This window comes from Zootoca vivipara, chromosome Z1 (assembly GCF_965207765.1).
Source record: "Zootoca vivipara chromosome Z1, rZooViv2.hap1.1, whole genome shotgun sequence".
Taxonomy (NCBI): domain Eukaryota; kingdom Metazoa; phylum Chordata; class Lepidosauria; order Squamata; family Lacertidae; genus Zootoca; species Zootoca vivipara.
Genome location: NC_142583.1, coordinates 2,322,155 through 2,344,758, shown reverse-complemented (window position 1 = coordinate 2,344,758; position 22,604 = coordinate 2,322,155). Strand labels below are relative to the sequence as shown.

Below are 22,604 nucleotides of genomic sequence, written 5' to 3'. Positions count from 1 at the left end.
GAAAATCCCTGTAAAAAAGGGATAACTTGGCAGCTATGCTGATGGAGCCAGACTGTTTCCTGATGCTTCCAGATTTATTACATCTATTACATTGAATTACTGACATGTGTTCTACATGGACACATCTAGGATGTTTGGGGAACATCTAGGATAGTGTCATATGAAGTTGTGTTGCCTTTGACAGGAGCCAATTGCTTGGAGCATCAGACTTGGTCAGTACACCATCTGCATTGGCATCTGGTTCATTTCCAGTCTCAGTTCAAAGTCCTGCTCACTCCCTTTAAAGTCCTCCTGATATACGAGTCTGCCCATTCTCTGTGGTTGTCTAGAGAGGCTTTGTTGCATATTGTGTTGGGATCTGAAGTTCAAAATGGCAGAGCCTTGGAACAGGGTTTCTCAGTTCTTGAGCTGAGGCTTTGGGAAAATCCTGCCCTGGAAGATCCATTTGGCATTCTGTTTAAGACCAAATCCTTGGTCCACACCATACATTGAAAGCACATCCAACACACATGATTTTCCTCAAAGAATTCTGGGAACTGTAGTTTCTTGAAGATGCTGGGAAACAATTCTCAGAGAACTACGGTTCCTAGGGTACTTTAGGGAGTGTCATCTGAGTTTCAACCTATTTCATTGAGCTGCCTTGAGTATGTCAAACTGAGGCAGAAAGGTGAAATACAAATTCTTATCACTGACTAACTAAAAGACAACATGTCTTGCGAGCATTGTGTTGCAGTCACTTCTTTATAACTCATGTAATGTTGTAGAAAAGGGAACAGCAACTGGAACTAGCCAGTAAAGAAGGCAGCTGGGAGAATAATAACTATTATCTTATTTTATTTTATTTTTTTAACATAGAGTTAACCCTTGTCCCTAGCTTTGTACCTGCCATTTTCTAGAATTAAATCACTCACCATCACACAGCTGCATTAAACAAAACAAAACAAAAACCCAGAAGAAGAACACGCTGGCCAATCTCCAACATCAGGTCTCATCTGGCCCTGAGCCAGCCTTTATGGATCATCCGCTCGTTTGGTTTTCATTGGGAGCCTGGAGGTTTGTAAGTCTTGTTTCGAAACCCATTACCAGTTCAGCTTTGGCCAGAAACAACAGGAGTTTCCCTTCTTTTATGCTTTTCTTTTCACAGGAGGAGACAATTTGAACAATTGCATTTCCCAAATATTATGTCACATCATTATCCAGAACATATGGTACTCCAGGGGAATCTTACGCTGGTCTACACAGAAGTAAGTCTTCTGGAAGTCCTTGAGCTCCATAGGGCTTGCTCCCAGGTAAGTGGGTCTACGATTACAGTCTAAGTGCTGTATTACTTCAAGCAGGGAGTGAAGCAAGCCTCTTGCCCCTTATGCAGTGTGCAGGGACCTCTTCCCTGCATTTAAAAGTAAAGTTGACAGTTGCTTTAAATTAGAGTGGCTGGCTCAAGTTCAAGGCAACGAGTGGGTGTTTATTTAGCTGAAGAAGACAGTTGCAAAACTTGGGATTCAAGCTCCATATGAATCCAGAGAAACCTATTATTTAACAGAAAGACACCTCTCCTTGTTTTCGGAAGGGCTTTTACTTATTTGGTACAGCTATATCTGCGTGAATTTTAACCAGTATGTTGCAGCTCCAAAGAAAACATACAGTTTTGCTGGGAAAGCTGAGATCAGTGGCTCCGAAGCAAGGTAAGAAGAAAGTGGCTTTGCTGCAAAACTTTTTCAAACAACAATTAATGAAGGGAACAAAAATGGAGAGGGCTTTGATTCAAAATGCAGGTTTGTACAAAATAATAGCTGGATTCCAGTGCTGTAAAGTTGCTGCAGAAGTTCTGTATATCTTGTCAAACGCAGAGTTGTATATCCCAATAAATAGGAACATTCCTTTCAGAGCAAACAGGGCTTGTAAGAGCCCCCTGTTGTACAAACAGAACAACTTGAACAGTTTATAGCAGAAGCATTTGCATTTTTGCAAGTAAGTCCCACTGTGTTCAATGATTCTGTTTGGGAGGCGGTGGACTCTCCTTCCATGGAGGTTTTTAAGCAGAGGTTGGATGGCCATCTGTCATGGATGTTTTAGCTGAGATTCCTGCATTGCAGGGGGTTAGACTAGATGACCATTGGGGACCCTTCCAACTCTACAGTTCTATGATTCTATGAGACTACTGGCTAAGGCTTCAATCCTTGCCCTGCTTATCTGGGAGTAAGTTCTAACTGAATTCACTTGGACTTACTTGTGAGTAGATGTGGTTAGAATTGTGCTGTAAATGTGCTTCAGATTACAGCTTTAATTATATTAGGCACAGGAAGTTAACATTTGAAACTTCTGGATTTCAGTGAAGGGGCTAGGGGTTGGTTTTTAATTGCACAAAACCTTTTGAATGTTGCTATAAAAGTTTGGGTTTGGTACTGAAAGTAAGCTTCTCCGTTAATTAAGGGAAGGAAATGGGTGCCTTCATATATTATATATCATAGCTGCCAAGTTCTCCCTTTTTTTAAGGGAAATTCCCTTATGCTGAATAGGCTTCCTCGCGAGAAAGGGGAAAACTTGGCAGCTATGTTATATATGCATATTAATAGAATGACCCTTTGGAGAGGAATGTGCAAATTATAAAGAACATTTTAATTTTAAAAAGGGGACACAATACAACCATAGTTAAACACCTTTTGTGTTCATTTGCTTTCAATGAAAATTGAGATCAGCAGGGCTTAAAACTGCTCAATTGCTCTTTCCTTTTCTCTCTTTTTTTTAAAAAAGCCATACATATTTGGTTTGGCTTCTCTCATTCCTTTACTAACTGACTTGAATGTTTCTGGTTTTGCTTTCTCATGAAAGATGTGAACATAATTCCAAAGATTCCCTTTAGCTCAGTTGCTATGGCTCCTCATGCACTTGTTTTTCTAACTGCTCTGTAAATACAAAATAAACTATAAGGCTTCGGAGTCATGAGCTGTAGCAAAGTTTGAGCAATCTCTCTCTCTCTCTCTCTCTCTCTCTCACACACACACACACACACACACACACACAGGCTGGCCAGTCTCAAGCATCATTTGAGACATCTATCACAACATGTTTACTGAGCTTTCTTGACATTTGAAGGATTGCGGCTGCTTAACACTAGGTGGGAGAGAACATGCCAGAATGAAAGGAAGTCTTCCATTCTCTGCTCACGCCCTCTTACAAAGTGTGAAATGTATGTTGTGTACACATCAGCATTTACTTTGGCACCTGTGTGCTCCCACTCCTCTGTTGGAAGCTGAGTACACATGCAGTTGGCCATAACCCAGATGTTTACCGTTGTTCCTTGAGAAATCCTTGGATTCTTTCCCCTCAAACCAACTTCCATTCAACTTGAAAACATAAGTTGCAATTACAAACCCTCCAGGTGTCCCTATTTTCCGAGGACAGTCCTGGATTTACAGAAGCCATCCTGGTTTCTGATTTGATTCCAGAATGTCCCACTTCTCCTTAGGACGCCCCTATCCTTATTGGAGGGTGTGTATGGAGTTTTGAGACCTGCCTGAGCCAAGGAGATAACTACACAACCTTTAGAAAACATCTGTAGGCAGCCCTGTATAGGGAAGTTTTTTATAAAAGTTGTTTTTATATGAGTTGGAAGCCACCCAAAGTGGCGGGGGGAACTCAGTCAAATAGGCAGATAATAATAATAATAATAATAATAATAATAATAATAATAATAATAATAATACCCTGCCTATCTGGCTGGGTTTCCCCAGCCACTCTGGGCGGCTTCCAACAGAATATTAAAATACAAGAATCTATTAAACATTAAAAGCTTCCCTAAACAGGGCTGCCTTACAGATGTCTTTTAAAAATACCGTGTTTCTCATATTATAAGACACGTCTTATATTTATTTTTCCCTCAAAAAAACACACTATGGCTTATTTTCAAGGGATGTCTTATTTTTTTCCTCCTCCTCCTGCCGCGGCCGGCATTGCTGCTGCACCTATCACTATGTCTTATTTTCGGGGTATGGCTTATATTCCTTGAATGCTTAAAAATCCTGCTATGGCTTATTTTATGGGTATGTCTTAAAATATGAGAAACAGGGTAGGATAGTTGCTTATTTCCTTGACATCTGATGGGAGGGCGTTCCACAAGGTGGGTGCCACTACCGAGAAGGCCCTCTGCCTGGTTCCCTGCAACTTGGCTTCTGGCAACGAGGGAACCACCAGAAGGCCCTCGGCACTGGACCTCAGTGTCCGGGCAGAACTATGAAGGTGGAGACGCTCCTTCAGGTATACTGGACTGAGGCCGTTTAGGGCTTTAAAGGTCAGCACCAACACTTTGAATTGTGCTCAGAAACGTGTTGTGTGGTCTCGGCAGCCGCTCCCAGTCAGCAGTCTAGCTGCTGCATTCTGGATGTAGTTTCTGGGTCACCTTCAAAGGTAGCCCCACATAGAGTGCATTGCAGTAGTCCAAGCGAGAGATAACTAGAGCATGTACTGCCGAGACATTCCGCAGACAGGTAAGGTCTCAGCCTGCGTACCAGATGAAGCTGGTAGACAGCTGCCCTGGACGCAGAATTGACCTGCGCCTCTACGGACAGCTCTGAGTCCAGAATGACTCCCAGGCTGCGCACCTGGTTCTTCAGATGAAGATCTTGAGCAGATCGCGCACCCTGGTGCAGAGGGGCGGAGATCGCTCCGCCGCCCGCCCCGCCCTCTCAGGGCGCAATTGGTTTCCGCGTGGCTTTGCCGCGCGGCGCCCAGCTTACCAGCCCCCCGCCATGGTGCACTGCGCCACCGGGGGTCTATGAAGAGCCGGCCCTGTCAGGGGCATAGTTACCCCATTCAGGACCAGGGAGTCCTCCACACCTGCCCCCTCCTGTCCACCACAAACAGTACTTCTGTTTTGTCAGGATTCAACCTCAATCTGTTAGCCGCCATCCATCCTCTAATAATAATAATAATAATAATAATAATAATAAGAAGAAGAAGAAGAAGAAGAAGAAGAAGAAGAAGAAGTCCCTATTTTCATTGGAGAAATGTTGGAGGGTATGCAATTAAGCTGAGGTGTGTATATCTGAGGCCGCTGTTGCATGTGTGCAGATGACAGCTTCATTGAATTTGGGAGTGTTGCAGGTGCAGGAAAACAAATAAGGTACCTGTCATGTGTGTCAGGTGTGTGCAGTAACAGCCTCACTATATTTTAAGCCACTATAAATCTCAATGAGAGATTTATAGCTCAAGCCTATACATGTCTACACAGACGTAAGTACCATCATTTTCAGTAAGGCTTACTCCCAGGTAAATTCTATACCATATTGTTCAAAACAAGATTGCAGCTTTCTTTTACTTAATAACCAGGGCAGCAAACAGTTAGTCAGATTTCATTGTCACTATACATAAATTGACAATTTAAGCCAAAGGCCTAGTTTATACCCTCAAGAGAATCAAGTACCGTCATAAAACTTTCCCTGCTCTGTGTGACTTTAGACTGCAGATTCCCTGGGGGAGAAAGGAGTCTGTCTTTGTATATCTTCTGGACGTTCCAAGGGTGCCTTTTCAAACATGGGGGGAAAGCATGCACTTGTATCTATTCAGAATTAAATGTTTTAAAGTTGTGCATTTGAAGAGCATTGGTTATAGTTTTTTCCCCCTCCTAACAATGAGAGCAGAGGTGTGAGTCCTTAGCTCATAGTCACCGTGATGTGCACACCTTATTTGGGTTTTTTCGATAAGCAAAGCAATTTGTTCCTTCCTCGATCACATTTTGCCACCTTTTGAAATAGCTTCTATAACTGTGGGGGGGGGGGGGGTAGAGACACACACACACACCACCCACATCGCAGAGATCTGTGCATGTACTTCATACACTCATGTAGAGTCCCTTCACATCATGCTAACCGAAACATTTGGAATTGTCTGCTCTCCATGCCCACATATTACTTCAATGCATGGGAGCAGCCTGACTCTCACTGATCTTTAGCTCCAAAACAAGTCAAGTTTTAGCACTGATTTCTGCATCTGAAACCTCTTTTGAAGGGATAGAAGGCCAGGACACACCTGAGCTGACAATCCTAATTTAGATTCAGGCAATTTAATGGTTTATTACAATAGTCAGTGTGTGGAACCACAAGTAAGTGGACAATACAGGCACTTCTGAGGAATCATAACAATTCTGAGGAATCACTTCTGAGGAATCAAAACAATTTCATTTAAACCACCTTAAATTAAATTTCTAGAGCCGTCCTTCATGGGAATAGGGCGGGGGGGGAGGGGCCTTCCCTGCACACAAATATAGAGAATGTTGGGGGAAGTTACTTTCTCCCTGATATGCCTTTCTTTTATGTGCAGGGGGAAGCTTCAACAAAGAAGCATTTTTAAATGAGCTGGGGAAATATGTGGCCAGATTACCTGTAACAGCTGCAGGTGACTCACATGTTTAATCCTGAGGCGGCCCCAGTCATGTAAGAAGCAGGCAGCAGGAGTCTCCCTCCCTCGATGTCCCATTGTCCCAGTGTTAGAGCCAAAAGGCTACCATGGACTCTGCCCATGAGTAGACCTGGGTTTCAATTGGTGTGTGCTTTTCTATTTGCAAATCTACCAAAGAATAAAATCAAATGGGGATTAAGGGGTTTTCTCAGGACACTGGAGGGGATGTGTGCTGTGTCCCGTTGGTACAGCGGTGGTGGGAATACTGTCGCAACAAAAAATGGGGGATTGAGGAGGGTCAGTTGCGGAGGAGTGAGAAATCTCCCTGTTTCCATCTGTGGGGTGTTGGAGACCATGGTCTTCTCTGAGTAGGGCTTGTGTTGAATGCCACCTTTTAAAGTCTGCTGATGAGGGTTTGAATGTGGTGAGGCCACAGGAAAAGTGGGGGAATGAATCTTTAGAAGAGGGACGGCAACAGTCTGCCTCAAAGACTGCATTGCGTGCAGCCAAAAGGGTTCTGGCAAACTCATTTTTAGCTCTCCTGATTTCTAAAGGCCACCTGGCTTAATTGTGCTCTAAGCCAACATCTGTTTCAATTGCTGATGTGGGACGCTTGAGTCTTCATGGAAGATAATGAAGTGGGATGAATATAATGGCCTCACATTTAAAATGTTTCTAATTAGGTAAAAAGATTGCCAGGGGCTGAAGATGCAGAGTAGCGTATTGTGCTCTGATTGTGCTTGGTTATTTATGTTTATATGCCACTAGTATGTTGGGAACAGCAAGTTTCCTTTATAATCCCCATTTAGTCAAAATGCATGGTTCATCAGCATAAGGCCAATTTGTGCAAAAGCCATGATGCATCTACATCTTATCCAGGAATTGGTTTTAAAGGCCTGCTTAGTCAGTGTACAGAACTGCAGGGTTTAACTTTGGCTAGACAGTGCTTGGGGCTGTTACCTTCCCTGAATTTAAAATCATAATAATAATGTTCTCTTTGAGATCAGTAAATTTGAAGTCAGTTTCCACCTACCATACTTGATTGTACTATTGTGTGTCACTTGCTGTGTTCAGATACTGCTTTGTCAAATCTAATACAACAAGGAGCATGGAGCAATGGGCTTATGGCTTGTCCCTGCCTGCTGGTTGCACAAACAATCCTGAACCTGGATTACAGGAGAGGACAGACCACAGGGTCAGGGAAATTTAAGGTACAGGCAGATGCCATGTCTCCTTAACTGGGGGGTGTTAATGTTCTGTGTCTGGTTGTGGAGTCAGGATGAGGGCAGGCTAAGGCCCAAGACTCATCCTTCTCTTATGCCAGATGAACATGCCTGAAGCTAACAGCTGTGGAAGTAGTGCTCAGTTTATTTTTACAACTCTAAAGTTGTAGTTCACAAAGGGTGTGGATTTCAGGGTTTTTGTTAAAGGAAATGAATATTGGAATATTACTTTGGATATCTGGGAAACACAAGACATGTAATACTAAAAGCAATACTAAAATAAACACAAGGAACAGTGGTTACAGGTAGGTAGCCGTGTTGGTCTGGATCGAAGTAAAATAAAAAAATTCCTTCAGTAGCACCTTAAAGACCAACTAAGTTTTTATTTTGGTATGAGCTTTCGTGTGCATGCACACTTCTTCAGATACAGTGAAATGGAAGTTTCCAGGCACTTATGTAGAGAAGGGGTGGGGAGGGGTGGGGATGGGGAGGGGGGATCACTCAGAAGGGTGGTGGAAATGGGTGATTGACTGACTGATAGCTGTTGATGACCGCAAACGACTGCAAATGGTTTTGCATGAAAAAGCAAGGGTTGAGATGGCTGAAGATAGCTTATCATGTATAATGAGATAAGAACCCGATATCTCTGTTCAAACCAGGTCCCTCCATGGTTTTGAGCTTGGTGATAAGTTGCAATTCAGCAACTTCTCTTTCCAGTCTATTTCTGAAATTCTTTTGTAGTAAGACAGCTACTTTGAGATCTTGTATAGAATGTCCTGGGAGATTGAAGTGTTCTCCTACTGGTTTTTCTGTCTTCTGGTTCCTGATGTCAGATTTATGTCCATTTATCCTTTGGCGTAGGGTTTGGCCTGTTTGTCCAATATAGAGAGCTGAAGGGCACTGTTGGCATTTGATGGCATACACAATGTTAGAGGATGAGCAATTAAATAGTCCTGAGATGGTATGTTGGATGTTGTTGGGGCCAGTAATGGTGTTGTCTGGGTGTATGTGGCAGCAAAGTTGGCATCTGGGTTTATTGCAGGCTCTGGTACCAGTGTCCATGTTAAGTCTGGTGGTTGTATTATTGTGGGTGAGGAGTTGTTTAAGATTGGGTGGCTGTCTGTAGGCAATGAAAGGTCTTCCTCCCAGAGCTTGAGAAAGGGAGCGGTCATTGTCCAGGAGAGGCTGTAGATCTCTGATGATGCGTTGTACTGTTTTAGCTTGGGAGCTGTATGTGATGACTAGTGGTGTTCTGTTATTTTCTTTTTTGGGTCTGTCTTGCAGCAGGTTCTCTCTAGGTATCTGTCTGGCTCTGTTGATCTGTTGTTTAACTTCATCAGGTGGATATTTTAGTTCTAAAAAGGTTTGCTGTAGATCTCTTAGGTGAGATTCTCTGTCTGTAGAGTTGGAACAGATGCGGTTGTAACGTAAGGCCTGGCTGTATACGATGGATTGTTTGGTATGTTTGGGATGGTAGCTAGAAGCATGTAGATATGTTTGTCGGTCAGTTGGTTTTCTGTATAAGGTGGTGTCTATACGTCCATCCTGTATTTTTATAGGAAAGGAACAGTGGACATCCATCTGGAACAGTGGACAAGGAACAGTGGACATCCATCTGGTGTGGGTGGGGGCTCTCAACTTTCTGTCACACTCAACCAATAAAAAGAAACACACACACCCCAGCCTTGGAGGTAATCTGATAGGAGCTCCCTTGATTCTCAGTTGCTGGGAGCAGCAGGGGCAGAGCTCAAGCGTAGCCTCTTCACACCAGCAGTGTCCTTGAGCATCCTCCTTTTATTTCTGCCATATGATGGTTGTCATTCATTCCTCTGTGGGGCAGGGGGATTAAAGTTCTGGAATTGTTGAAGAATCATAGAATCATAGAGTTGGAAGAGACCACAAAGGCCATCCAGTCCAACCCCCTACCGAGCAGGAAACACCATCAAAGCATTCTTGACATATGCCTGTCAAGCCTCTGCTTAAAGACCTCCAAAGAAGGAGACTCCACCACACTCCTTGGTAGTAAATTCCACTGCTGAACAGCTCTTACTGTCAGAAAGTTCTTTCTAATGTTTAGGTGGAATCTTCTTTCTTGAAGTTTGAATCCATTGCTCCGTGTCCGCTTCTCTGGAGCAGCAGAAAACAATCTTTCTCCCTCCTCTATATGGCATCCTTTAATATATTTGAACATGGCTATCATATCACCCCTTAACCTTCTCTTCTTCAGGCTAAACATGCCCAGCTCCCTAAGCAGTTCCTCATAAGGCATTGTTTCCAGGCCTTTGACCATTTTGGTTGCCCTCTTCTGGACACGTTCCAGCTTGTCAGTATCCTTCTTAAACTGTGGTGCCCAGAACTGGACACAATACTCCAGGTGAGGTCTGACCAGAGTGGAATACAGTGGAACTATTACTTCCCTTGATCCAGATGTTATACTCCTATTGATGCAGCCCAGAATTGCATTGGCTTTATTAGCTGCTGCATCACACTGTTGACTCATGTCAAGTTTGTGGTCTACCAAGATTCCTAGATCCTTTTCACATGTACTGCTCTCAAGCCAGGTGTCACCCATCCTGTATTCGTGCCTTTCATATTTTTTTTTGCCCAAGTGTAGTACTTTACATTTCTCCTTGTTAAAATTCATCTTGTTTGCTTTGGCCCAATTGTCTAATCTGTTAAGGTCATTCTGAAGTGTGATCCTGTCCTCTGGGGTATTAGCCACCCCTCCCAATTTGGTGTCATCTGCAAACTTGCTCAGGATGCCCTCAAGCCCATCATCCAAGTCATTGATAAAGATGTTGAATAAGACTGGGCCCAAGACAGAACCCTGTGGCACCCCACTAGTCACTACTCTCCAGGATGAGAAGGAGCCATCCTGAAGAGAAGGCAAAATCTGTACTGCATGGCTTGGCCCCCACCAACAGGAATTCTGCAGGTGGATTCAATGCACAAGCACTTCCCACAAACGTGCTCTACTGCTTATGGCAGAGATTTTGCCAGAGTACCTATACTGGCTTCTGTTTAATCCATATACTATTTGGGCCTCATCTGTTGCAAATGCCATGCCTTGCTGACCTAAGAATTTATTCCAGCTCTCTATTGGCAGGTAACAATAGCTTATAGCTGTTGTTATGAGTAGGGTAGCCTGTATGCTGAGACCCTTCTAAACCCTAGATCCCGGCAAGTGTTAAAATATGAGCTAGCTTCCTGATGAGGCAATCGCCTGGGTGATGGGCCATTAAGGGGAGCAAAGAAAAAGAGCCCTGTGCAAGATGGAGCCCATCCCTCAGCTCACATATAGTTAGAAGGACAAGGCCAGAGTTTAGAGTTGCAGTGATGTGAGCTAGACTGCTAGAGGGAAAGCAGAAAGCTGGAGAGAGAATCAGGCTGGTGTTTGATTTCTGTTTGAATCCAAGGCTGAGACTACAGGGTGTGAATTCTGTGAACCCCTCTCTTGTCGGCTCAGGTTGTATATGCGCATAACCATATCCTAGAGACACCACAGTCTCTGCTGTGCTTCATTCCAAAGGAAACACAAACCCTGGGTAAGCACCTCGAACCCCTGGAATCTCATCCTGCTCGGAGACTAGGGTTGTGTGCTTAAATGAAATGAGGACCACTCCTGGCTATTCTCAGCTCACAACCCTTTCTGGAACATTTTCAGAATCTGGAAAGCAAAATCTGTGCCATAAGCCAGAACATCTGGGGAAAGACTGTTTAAAAAATAATAATGGAGAGAATTATTCCAATTGTGCACTCATACACTCTTGCCAGAGTGCAGGATATGGAACGGGAAAGCATGGTGCTAACTTTGGGCAAGGTTCCCTTAGCCTCACTTAACCTCTCATAATTTCTGTGGCGATAAAATTGGATTGTCCTCCTGGCTTGGAGAAAGGGTGGAAGACAGGTGTGATGAAGGCATAGCTGCTAGCATGGTAGTAGTACATGACTGTTGAAACCTGTCGTTTCTTTAAAGCAGGAGGAGCTAACCTGTGACCCCCTCAGATGTTGCTGAACTACAACCCCCAAAATCCTTCCATCATTGGCCATGCAGGCTGTGGCTAATGTGAGTTGGAGTCACCTGAAAATTTGAAGGGTCCCACAGGCAGGGCCAGGTGGGGAGTGGGGCAGGAGTTCAAAGTTCAAAGTAGGCTTCAGATTCAGGAACCTGTTACATTTTTTGGCATTTGTAAAGTTTCACAACTTGTTTTTATGGACATGGGACCAACATGGGACAGACACACTCTCAGCTTAGAGATGCAAATGTACGGAAATAAGAGGTGTGATTTGGTAGAAGTAAGGCAGCCATACGTCCAGGAATCAGACTGTCAAAATGGCATCCATATGTCTGGGGAAACCTAGACATATGGCAACTAGGGCGATTTTTAAAAGAAAAACGCTGTAAAAATCCCACTTTTGGGACTATGGCAGCCCTAAAATGCTCTTTGTTTGTTAACTGTTATAGACTGAACTGGAGTTGTTCTCTTGATAACTGGAAATCTCTCTGCAGCTTCTGCAATGTAAATCTCATTGAAGAGACTACCTCTTTCAGCTAGTTGGAGAAGAAAGAGGGAGGGAGACAGCCTCTAGCCCTTTTCAGCTTGGAGAGAGAGAGAGACTGAGGGAGAATTTCTAATTGTAAGCTGACTGGAGAGGAAGCATCCTTGGAAGACAATTGTTCTCTTTGTGGACTGAGTGCATGATTAGTACGGTAGTTGTGTTGCCTGCTGAAAGCATCTGTGCTGTTTCCACCATGCTCTGCTTGCTCCTTAGTAAATACAGCAAAAATATGAAGCTGCTCTCTCTCATCCAAATAACCCTAAACATTGTAGTGTGGGGCCTGGATTTCTCACTCCTTGAATAAATTGCAGAATATCAAATCTAAAAGTACTAACATTAAAGTGCAGACCGTCTCTTGGGAACATTTGTTTCTTTTCCATAGAAATGAAACTTGTCAGCAAACTTTTTAGCACAGCTCAGTTAAAATTGGCAAGGAGTCAGACAACAAATGTTTTGGGGGGCCAGGACTGGTCTCTGTGTTGCTAGTTTTCTATCGCTTCATTAGATAATATCTCAGTTCCTCAAAAAGTCAACACTTCAGCGCACCTTCCCCACACAAAATGTCCTTATTGCGACCATCAAGGCATACCTAGAGGATGATGTCCTGTCTAAAACAAAGAGTCCAAGATTGTCATATTATTTATTCTGTCTGGTTGGATTTGGCTGTGTTTCCATGTTAAAGTCCTGCCCTGTGGACCAGTGGGTGGTTTCCCACACCTTCTGTAGGAGGTGAAGTGACATGCAAAGGAAGTTTGGCATCCAGATTCGCCGAGTGAAGGGGCTGCCACATCACTTTCCAAATTCATCAACCACATTATTTTGTTGAGGGTGGAGTGGGCACCTGGCTATTTTAAATGATACGTGTAGCAGGACTGTCCTTTTCATATGCAAAGGCTTTTGTTTTTCCCATGTTCTACTGACCTCTGAGGTTTTTCTGGAATGTGCTCGGGATTCTTAGAAATTAAAGCTAGATGATCCCATAGGAAGAAAAAAGCCTTGTTTGGACTAAGGCTGCCAAGATATCCTTAAAAGGAAGAGTCTGCCTGACACATAGCACTGAAAGCATTTTGTGGCGGTTTTGGCCTCTGCTGGAACTGAGGACTCGCTATGCCAAATATCCACGGGAGATTCCAGTCTTTCAGGCTGTGCAAACACCACACAAGGTTTGTAGAGCTATATCCAGTGTTTCCCAAACTTGGGTCTCCAGCTTGATGTTAGATTACAACTCCCATCATCCCTGATGAAGTTTGGTCTTGCCAGCTAGGGATGACGGGATTTGTAGTCCAACAACAGCTAAGGGATTCAGGTTTGAGAAACACTGCGTATTAAGTCATTGTGAGCAATAAGATCTCACGCAGCTTTAAAAACAAACAAAAAATCTGGGACAAATCCCCCACAAGGTTCTCTCTTATAGTAGCCACGCTTAAGTTGATGAGAACCACACAAAATATGAATAGTAATTTTTATTGAGTTTTCAATATTGCTATACAATATAAAAAGGAAAACAAATGCAGAATAAGAGAAAATAAACAAACCAATGTTTGTGGGTGGGGTTCAAAATAGCAACACCATAGACAAATGGAAAAGAACTTCTGGCATCGGAACAAGAAATTATAGATAAAGAGATCAATCTGAGAGGTCAACTCATTTTACAATTCCCAATATATCCAGTATCATAGCCATGGAAAGACCTGACTCTCTCAGAGATATTCTAAGGTCCTTTGCCAAATGTTCAGCATTCTTATCTTTTTAATCAAGTTTTCTTCCCCGTTACTTAGAAAGATATCAGAAAAGACGTGCAGGGTGTATTCTACCCAACTGCTCACTAAGATCTGGTGTGAACATGATACTAACCCACGCGGTGTAAATGTACAGTACTGGGGTCTTATTTAACTCAGGTGCTCAGCTTCTGCGCATGTTTTGTTAGGATCCCAGCACAGCACTCCACCCAGGCTATAGGTCCCTGACATGGGGTGGTAATCCTGTTTGTTTTATTTAGTAGGTTCCCATGCCAACTTTCCCCCAAGGAACTCAAAGCAGTGTACAGGATTTTCCTTTCCCAAGTTTATCCTCTCATCAATCCTGTGTGGTCAGTTAGGCTAGTTGGTTCAAAGTCACCCATTGAGCTGAACAGGATGCAAATCTGGGTCTCCTCAGTTGCAGTCTGACATTAACCACTACATCACACTGTCAGGCTGTGAACCTCCAGCCTGTGGGCCAAAAATGGCCCACCAGGGATCCCCATCTGGCCTGCCAGAACATTTCAGGTGTGGGGCAGCTACCAATGTGACTAGAAGGAAGCAATAATCACTTTGCTCCAATCACACCAAGCAGTTTCTGTTGAAACCAGTACGAAAACGGAGCAAAAACAGCTCTGTTAAGCAGCAGTTTCAATGACTTGCCAACTGTTGGAAGGAGCAGCCAAGCGCCCAAACCAAAGCTGAAAACAGTCTGTGTGTCCACATGTTGCTTGTGGATAGAACACTTAATCTTTGCTCTTGACTGGTAAGAGCAGACCTAATGGATTATAAGTAGAAACAGAAATGTGGGTAATTAATTGGCTCCAAAGGAGGTGAGAGAGTCCAAAGATTCACTCTGAGAATATCCTGAGAACAAGATAGGTCAGATGTAGCTTTTCTAGGCTGCTCTGTGTCTTTGACTCTTAATGCTGTTTTTCAGAAGCTCTGCCCAGATGTTCAGCTGTGAGACAACTGGACACAGTGAGCTGAGGGGAAGGAAGGAAAGCAGGACTATTTTGTAGTCTCTGTCGAGAGACCAGCTCCCTTTGGCTCTCTGCAACAATCACCTGCTACTAGCTGTTCCAGAAAGCTGCAGAGAAGCAAACAGGACTATTTTCTTTTACCTCTGCTGACGGATCAGCTGCCTTTGGTCCCTCGTGGCAGCCAGTCCAGCAGACTACCTGAACTGTTCCCACCCTGGGTGGTCATTACAATAACGGTAACATTAAGAACTGATGTCCAAGCTTGTTTTTCCTCCCTCCCTCCCTATGCCCTTTTCCTTATGTGTTGTGACTCTAAACTACACGGCGATCCTGTAGTAAGATACACACCTCCCTGTGTATGAAAGCAGCTTTTTCAGTTTCTTTGTGAGTAGAGTGAATATTCTGCACTCAGGCTACCTTCTGTCATGAGCTGAGTTATTTACAAATATGTACGCATGCAAGTTGAGCACAGGTTTTGCCACACTTGAATAAGCAGTCGGCCTACACTACCATTTCAGCCTGCACACAGCAAGTGAGATGTCCCACAAGTGCCTGTAGCTTGTAGTAGCCACCAGCCACCAAAGGCCATTAGCTGTGATCACCCCCCATACTGAGCTCTGACTCAACAGAAATGGATATTGAAACATCCAGCCAAATTGCTGCAATGTCTGAAAATTTGTTACTGTGCTAGTTCAGTGGCCAAAATCCCCCGCACTGTGAAATTATTTGCTAAAAAGGCTTATGTAACCAATTGCAAGAGTAGTCTGATAGAAAATAAACATTTATGCAAGAAGGCTGCTATATTAATGAAGAATAGGCATGGCTGTAAAAGAAAGCATAAATTTATCTTAAGTGCATGTCTATGGGGTACTTGAGATCTGAACAAGACCTGGATGAGTCCCAGGGCAAGAAATTCTTCCTCTGTTCACTTTTTCAGCATTCCCTACATCTTGTTGTTGTTTAGTCGTTTAGTCATGTCCAACTCTTCGTGACCCCATGGTCCAGAGCGGCCAGGCACTCCTGTCTTCCACAGCCTCCCGCAGTTTGGTCAAACTCATGTTCGTAGCTTCAAGAACACTGTCCAACCATCTGGTCCTCTGTCGTCCCCGTCTCCTTGTGCCCTCCATCTTTCCCAACATCAGGGTCTTTTCCAAGGATTCTTCTCTTCTCATGAGGTGGCCAAAGTATTGGAGCCTCAGCTTCAGGATCTGTCCTTCCTGTGAGCACTCAGGGCTGATTTCCTTCAGAATGGAGAGGTTTGATCTTCTTGCAGTCCATGGGACTCTCAAGAGTCTCCTCCAGCACCATAATTCAAGAGCATCAAATCTTCGGCGATCAGCCTGCTTTATGGTCCAGCTCTCACTACCATACATCACTACTGGGAAAACCATAGCTTTAACTATACGGACCTTTGTCGGCAAGGTGATGTCTCTGCTTTTTAAGATGCTGTCATTGCTTTTCTCCCAAGAAGCAGGCATCTTTTAATTTCGTGGCTGCTGTCACCATCTGCAGTGATCATGGAACCCAAGAAAGTAAAATCTCTCATTGCCTCCATTTCTTCCCCTTCTATTTGCCAGGAGGTGATAGGGCCAGTGGCCAAGATCTTAGTTTTTTTTAATGTTGAGCTTCAGACCATATTTTGAGCTCTCCTCTTTCACCCTCATTAAAAAGTTCTTTAATTCCTCCTCACTTTCTGCCATCAAGGTTGTGTCATCAGCATATCTGAGGTTGTTGATATTTCTTCCGGCAATCTTAATTCCGGTTTGGGATTCATCTAGTCCAGCCTTTCGCATGATGAATTCTCCATATCAGTTAAATAAGCAGGGAGACAATATACAGCCTTGTTGTATTCCTTTCCCAATTTTGAACCAATCAGTTATTCCATGTCCAGTTCTATATGATTCTCTCTACTGAAGCAAACTGCACCAAGCTCCAGAAGGATGTCTCTAAACTAGGCCAAACCCTTTCCATTCACCACTTTCTCAGTTGGGAGAGATCCTTCTTCTGGACCCTGGCACAGTCAACCTGGTCAAGTGGTTCTTCACAGGACCAAGAGAAAGGAGAGATGTCCAGTTCTAACTGTAGCTTCTTGTCCCACATAGAGATTTCTCAGGAGACAGATGAGATGATCAGGCACTCCCATTTCTTTAAGAACTTGCCATAGTTTGCTGTGGTCGACACAGTCAAAGGCTTTTGCATAGTCAATGAAGCAGAATAACCCCATCCAAGGCGGGCACAGATGTCTCTGGTACCTTGAAGCATGCCTGCAAGTTGAGAGCCTAGATCAGAATCAATCCAGGAAACCTGAATTAATGGTCACGTGGTTTGTCTAACTTTCCCAGATGACTTCTGAATTAGGCTGGGTGAGTTTGCCTATCTCTGAATGCTTTATATTGTTGATGGTTTCCTCTTTGGGACTGTGCTGTGACACACTTTGCACACGCTATTCCTACCAGAGTAAAAGTCTTTAGTTGACTCGCAATCCTCCACAGTGGGACAATGAAATGAGATGCCGCTGTACTCTGGGCCCTAGGCTTTATCTTCTGAGTGGTGCAAAGAACCCTTCCTATTGAGAGTTAACCCTTCTCTTTGAGAGTTTTGCATGGCAGAGCAGGTAAGTTCTACAAACCGTACTGCCATGTTTGTGCTGCAGTTGTTTGTCCTCAACTATGCATTCAGCACCGAGCCAGAAGATAATGTACTTTTTTTGGTAAAAGGGAGTGGGGGTGGTGAAGTTGAGAGATTCTCCTTCTTTCCCATTAGACCAAAGCCACATAGCATTTCCTATGCTAACATTTGCAGGGCACATAGTCTGCTTTGAGTTCTTCTGCTGTCAGGGTGGACAACTGATAAACTATGTGAGAACTTTGTAAAGGGGAAAACCAGGAAATTACTTATCAAGCTCCAGCTTTGCAGAGGTTCTGGTGCCAACGTTTGGGGGGAGGGGGAGGCTCGACTAAACACACAACATCTGCACACATTATAATCTTGAGGCTCCAGCTGTTCAGAACACTTTCAAGCTATGCAAGTAAGGAAAAAACTTTATTTCTCAGAGGCGAATTGTCATTACTCTCTTGGCTCCTGAAAGCTCTGAGAAGCCAGATTCCAAATAGGTTTGCTAATACCAGCTCCGGTTTTAACTGGCTTTCTTACACAGCAACACACACCCGTGGGCATGATAAACAGCATACTGTTTTCCTTGTAAATGTAATGATACGCTAGCCTATTCTCTAGGCAGCATTTTCTTCCTTTGCTCTTAAATTATAGAAATCTCTGCATTTGTGGTTTCAAGAAAAGGATATCTGATTTACCGGTAATTATCTTTTTGTTTTTCCAGTGCACACAGTGCAGTTTATTTTCAGAGTAAAGTGTGCTGTTGATAAACTGTGGAAATAAGCATGGTTATTACAAAGCTGCTTTTCTTGAGATTGTAGCTTGTGATTTGAGACAGATGAAACATTTTAAGAGACATCGGGCAATTTGCTGGAATCATTGCTGCCCTTAATACAAATTACATCTGTTTCTGCTCTGCTATGGGCTCCTGTCAAATGACTGGTTTTGCATTTTCTGGTATTATTCAGTCAAATGGGAGACAATAGCTGATTCAACCGTTGTTTATATGGCTGCGGCAGGTGTCTACTGGTGAGTGTCTATGACATCACTAGATATCTTCCTCACTAACCCTTGAGAAGTTTAGGAACAAACATGTTTGAAGTGTTTGTTTATGGTCATTAGTAGCTATTAGAAGGTATGGCACATTTCAGTAGCCAATCAGTTTTCTCCAAAATTTAACTAAGCAAGATTTAAATTATTTAACCTGTTTCAAACTCACTGAAGTCTGCGGGGCTAGAATGCAGTAAGATGCCCAACCCATGATGCTGCTTCCCCTTCCAACTTCCAACATCTCATCTCAAGTATAGAGCTAGACCCTTTGATCTGCCCAGGGGCAACTGCTCTTTGTGGATTTGGAGGCAATAAGCACGCTTGGGGGGAAGGCTACAAGTTTCATCAGTATCCAGAGCAGATCACTGCTAAAATGTAAAGCACTGGGCCTCTAGTCTCTGCTTTTTAAAGCTAACCCTATTCCCACTACCCAATTTGAGCTATAATGAGTGTTCACAGCTTCCTCACACAGGCAGTGCCATCCTTTGCATGCTAGCTCACAAGTAGTGCCCACTAACTTCAATGTGACTTTCTTCGCGCTAAACACACACAGAACAGCAGCCATGGTTTGCACATTCATGGATCTGTGCCCTACACACACACACCCCTGCAATAATCTGCATCCCTTCCTCTCCCTTTTCTGTCGGAGAACTCTCTACTGAAGCAAACTGCACCAAGCTCCAGAAGGATGTCTCTAAGCTAGGCCAGACCCTTTCCATTCACCACTTTCTCAGTTGGGAGAGATCCTTCTTCTGGAGCCTAGCACAGTCATCCTGGTCAAGTGGTTCTTCACAGGACCAAGAGAAAGGGGAGACGTCCAGAGGCAGAGGAACTGATGGACTAAAAGAAGTTCTGGAAGAGTGGTCCCAAGAGGGGAGCTTGAAGAGAGTGACCCTGTGTGGTTGTCAAGTTGTAATACTTCTTATTTTACAAGTATCTGTATACTTCACTTAGATTTTAAATCCTCAGCTTCTATACAATTCTAAATCTATTCTATACAATTCTAAATCTATTCTTGGTATACAATTTTTGCATGTTTTTTCAAATAGATTTTAAAGTCTTTCCACTCTTCTTCTGTCGCTTCTTCTCCCCGGTCGCGGATTCTTCCGGTCATCTCAGCCATTTCCATGTACTCCATCATCTTCATTTGCCAATCGTCCACTGTTGGTAATTCATGGGATTTCCAGTTCTTAGCTAGCAGAACTCTTGCCGCCGTTGTGACATACATAAAAAAATTAACATTTTTCTTAGGAATCTCTCTCCCGACTATACCCAATAGAAAAGATTCTGGTTTATTGGTAAATGTGTTTTTCAACACTCTCTTTAGTTCATTATAAAAATTTTCTCAGAAATGTTTCACTAATGGGCAAGTCCACCACATATGATAAAAGGAACCTTCCTCTTTCTTACATTTCCAACATTTATTATCTTTGTTATGATACATCTTAGCCAATTTTACTGGTGTAAGGTACCATCTATACATCATTTTCATTATATTCACTCTCAAAAGACTACACGCAGTAAACTTTAAATTCTGTTTCCATAATTTTTCCCAATCTTCCATCATAATATTATGTCCCACATCCTTTGCCCACAACATCATAACATTCTTTGTTTGTTCATCTTTCGTATGCCACTCCAGCAACAATTTATACATTCTGGAAAGTATTTTTGTTTTTGGTTCTAACAATTCTGTTTCCAACTTTGACTTGGAATTTTTAATTCCATCTTTAGCAATTTTCATATTATATCTTAAATTATTTTCAACATCCATTATCCTTAACCTTTAATCATCAAATATTCCTAACCCAAAAATTAATTTCCCAACTAACTATATTCTATTTCATCCCTTAGCCTAAAATTAATTCCCAAAAATATCCATAAAATCAAACATTACTTCTTATAACCTAATAACATTTAAGCACGTACCCATCTAATTCAGCCCCCCCTCCCCTGGTCCCGGTATCTCCCAGACGGTTCAGCCAGTTCCATGAATCAATCCAGTTTCAGACCATCTTAAGCAGTGGGGGGGGGAACCATCTCTTATTACTTCTCACCCCACTCCCACTCTATCGCAGCCTGTCAGCCGCACTTCCTTCTTCCTCCCCTGCTGTCTCCCCAGTTCCCTAACTGTTGCATGGTGTGTCCTCCTAAATTTCCACTTTCCATTCCTTTCACCACTTTTATTCCCCTTCTTACCCCAGCATGAGACCTTTCCTCCCTCTCTCACTGGGAGAACATTCTTCCACACTTGTTCTTCTTTAAAAACCTTTTGAATCAGGCGTGGGTCTTGTCGTCATCGTCCCCCTCACTGGGAAAACAATATTCCATGCTTCTTCCTCTTCTTCTTTAGGATCTATCACATTGTCTCGGAATGGTAAATGTTCATCTTTCATCTCTGTTCTCTCTGGTGAAATTAGTCCTCTTTCAAATTCCGCACACTTCTGGGTCATTTTTTAATCTGTATTGTATACTGTTGAATGTCACATCTTAATTCCCATAACGATTTCAAAAGTTCCACTTGGAAATCAGCAAAGTCTACTGGCTTATTATGTCTACTGGCATCTTTCACGTCTCAGATTTCCTGGCACAGCAGAGTTGTAAGACAGGAAATGGTGCAGTTTATATCTCCAATCTTCAAAAGCAAAATTTATGTCCAAACTGGGTGCAATTTGTCATTTTAAATTCTTGCTCATACGCTTTATTTCCATGTGCATTTATGAAGAGAACATTTATCAATCTCAGTCATATATTTTGTATTCTCTTCACTTCTTACAATTCCAACCTCAAGGAGGTAAACACATTCCTTCCTTATTGTGATGTCATAATGGTGGCTCGCTGATCCCTCCAGGGACCCATTTCCAGCGTACAGGGGGACTTTCCCCAGTCCAAAAAATAAATCTTTTACAGGGATTTTTTTCCAGTCAACTCTTCTCCCCTTTACCCTGCCTCAAGGGGAGAGTTTAAGTACAAATCTTTGGGGATTTAAAACTTCCCATCAGTCTTTCCAGCTTCGGGTAGAATTAACTGCTTTCTCACTCACATAGTGGGGGAGATCGACTTCTGTTTTTTGGCTCTGCTCCTGTGGCCAATTCCTTCTAATTTTAAATTTTTAAAAATCCTTTTATTTTACTCACGGTGTCCAATGCCCTCAAATATCTTTATTTTTGGGGAAATCCACCACTGCCAGCTTGGAGCTTTGCTTTGTGAAGATAGCAATTGACTCAAAAATGGGCCCGCGTCTCTACTCCGCTCACACTCAGGGCTCTTAAAAGAGCTTACTGGGGAGCGGAGGATACACGTCTGGGTGCAGCTGAGCTCCCACGACCCCACAAAGCTCAATCTGGGGTTCTTTTGGGGGGTCCGCTGTGCTCTCACGGCTCCCCCCCTTCATAGTGTCAGGAACATTGGTGCTCGAGGTTTCCTCACCGATCAGCGCTGGCGGTAGACCAGAAGTCCACAGTTTGTGTTTTAAGAAAATAAAAACTTGCAAACATTTAAATATCTGCACTTTAATATTGAATGGGTTTGGGGTTAGACTAAGTTGGTTTGGGGGGTCCTTGGACTGTGCATAACAATCTTACTGCTCTTACTGTTAGATGGCTATCTTTATTATGGAAACACTCTTTAAGAACTGGAACCGGATATTTTGCTAAAATTTATCCAGATATGTGAAATATACAAATAAAATGGAAAAGGATACTACACAAAAATAAGATTAATTGGGAAAACTTGATGAACCAAATGCACACAGGCACTTTTCAGTTATCAAACAGTATTCACCACCATTAAAGTGTTTGTGACAACTGACTAAGTTACCTATGGGCAATAAGCTCTGGTGATGATTTTTTTTGGTGGTATGGTATTTGTAAGCTGATTCATCTTGCAGTTTTATAGCTAAAAAGTACAGTGGTATCTCTGTTTAAGTACACAATTGGTTCCGGAAGTCCGTACTTAACCTGAAGCGTACTTAACCTCAAGCAAACTTTCCCATTGAAAGTAATGGAAAGTGGATTAATCCGTTCCAAATGGGTCTGCGGAGT

The 22,604-nt window shown here is 43.0% G+C and overlaps 1 protein-coding gene across 8 annotated transcripts in view; it reads left to right on the top strand.

Annotated features, from left to right (window-relative positions):
• The first annotated feature begins 1,066 nt into the window (after positions 1-1,066).
• Positions 1,067-22,604, top strand: part of C1QTNF7 (C1q and TNF related 7) — a 45,989-nt gene continuing 24,451 nt past the window's right edge. Inside the window, exon 1 of one of the 8 annotated variants that reach the window (XM_035111536.3) lies at positions 1,067-1,244. Coding sequence is in view for 2 of the 8 variants with exons in the window: in XM_035111533.3 (XP_034967424.1) it covers positions 1,616-1,772 (157 nt within the window). In the remaining 6 variants the exon portion in view is untranslated. Of the gene's footprint in view, positions 1,773-1,977; positions 2,197-14,860; positions 15,135-17,391; positions 17,513-22,604 lie in introns of those variants that run through there. The other 7 variants (XM_035111535.3, XM_035111534.3, XM_035111533.3 and 4 more) reach the window with 7 other exon arrangements.